Here is a 1,640-nt window from a genome sequence, read left to right as displayed (position 1 = left end):
CCCCAAAAAGCATTCAAGGACTTTCAAGGACAAGTGTATTTTTTGGCTGTTTTCACAAACTTTCCAGGGCCGTGAAATCTTTTTTTTAATCCACAACCTTTCAAGGATTTCAAGGACCCGTGGGAACCCTGATTATATGTAAAGTATCTGTATAGTGTTAATACTAGAGAGACACGCACAGCTGGAAACAAATTCCTTGTGTGTGTCAACGTACTTGGCCAATAAACCTGATTCAGATTCTGATTCTGATATTACAGCACCCTCTGAGGTGAGATGCTGACCGACGTACAAGGTTTGGGTCTGGCTGCAAGGTGGAAAGAAAAGAGTTCCAGCAGTTGGGGGAAAATGATGGATGATCATGACTGGAACCAGTGGTTCTGAAATGCACGCTGATATGAATATAAGCAGGCTTAGAGAGAATGCTAAATCCACTAATAGGTTTATCACTGACATCTGTTGACAAATCATCTCTACAGAATATGAATCAAATATGTAGCACAGTTCTATGACAGCAGGTTTTCTTCATCTGCCCTTAACTTTGCACTTCAACTTCTTGAACAAAGACAGAAATCATAAATAGGAACTCTAAGTTTCAATGTGTTGGAGGGAAACCTTGATGGTGCTGGTGTAGACCTACCAGAAGTAGATGGGAGGTGGGTAAAACTGCTCAGACAGGTGAGAGTGAACCAGGTGGAAGACAGCGAAGCTCCTGCCAACATCAGCACCAGTATCAGCTTCAGCATCCCACGAATAGAGTCAGCAAATCTGAGGGGGCGTAAAGAAAGAGCAGTGTATGGTCATTAAAAACTTTAATACAATGTAAAAAAAAATAAAAATACCAGCAGATAAGATTGCTGGAGTGAGTGAAGACAGCTGGTTCAGAAACGAGACACATCCTACTCACAATAAGCAGAAAGGCAATTTTTCACATTCTGTTTCTTCTGTGGCTTGTGTCATAATATATTACTGAGGATACGCACTCTTTCAAGGAAAAGATTTATCATTTCCGTCTCCCACTTATTTCTGAGTGTGTCAGTTCTGCTTCTCATTAGACAAGCAGACACAAGGCGTACTGTTGATTCAATTTGTCTCACAGGCTAAGCAGGCAGACTGCAGACACACGTTGTGTATAAATCTGTGGAAGACAAGCCATCGGGCCATTTCACAGCTCTACTGAGTTCTGTGGTTTCTCTTACAGCCCTTTCTAAACTTTCCTAGTTCATTAGTTCCACCCTTCTCCTCTGGGTACACACATGTGTATGCTTGAGAAAGATTAGATGAAGCTACAGAAGCCTGGAGCAAAGACAGACACTAATTACTTTTGTTGTGTTGCACACAGATAAAACGCTTGAGAAAGAAAGGCTAAACTTGACAACTAACTTAAGGCAATAATAAAAAGATATATTAGAAATGGCTGTCTGGTTTGGGTAGGTGTTGACTGATGATGAAACCTTCTAAGTTGAACTCTGACACGGTTTCAGTGAATATTTCTCCTGCCTTTCACAGCCTGACACTTAACCTCGGTGTGAACAAAACATCAGAAATTTCTCCTTAAATCATTATGACTCTAAAGCAGAGAATCTTAACCCATGGGCCACGAGCGCCACCTTGAGGGCCTCAAAAGAACAACAGTTTTTAAC

At 41.2% G+C, this 1,640-nt stretch overlaps 1 protein-coding gene across 1 annotated transcript in view; it reads right to left on the bottom strand.

Annotated features, from left to right (window-relative positions):
• slc49a4 (solute carrier family 49 member 4) overlaps positions 1-1,640 on the bottom strand; it is a gene marked incomplete at its 3' end in the record, with an annotated part of 107,297 nt that overhangs the window by 30,806 nt on the left and 74,851 nt on the right. The window contains 1 exon segment of the mRNA XM_014028503.1: positions 638-765. Coding sequence (XP_013883957.1) covers positions 638-765 — 128 coding nt within the window.

The sequence above is a fragment of the Austrofundulus limnaeus genome, unplaced genomic scaffold (assembly GCF_001266775.1).
Source record: "Austrofundulus limnaeus strain Quisiro unplaced genomic scaffold, Austrofundulus_limnaeus-1.0 Scaffold772, whole genome shotgun sequence".
NCBI classification, from domain to species: Eukaryota; Metazoa; Chordata; class Actinopteri; order Cyprinodontiformes; family Rivulidae; genus Austrofundulus; species Austrofundulus limnaeus.
This window is presented reverse-complemented; position numbering and strand designations above follow the sequence as displayed.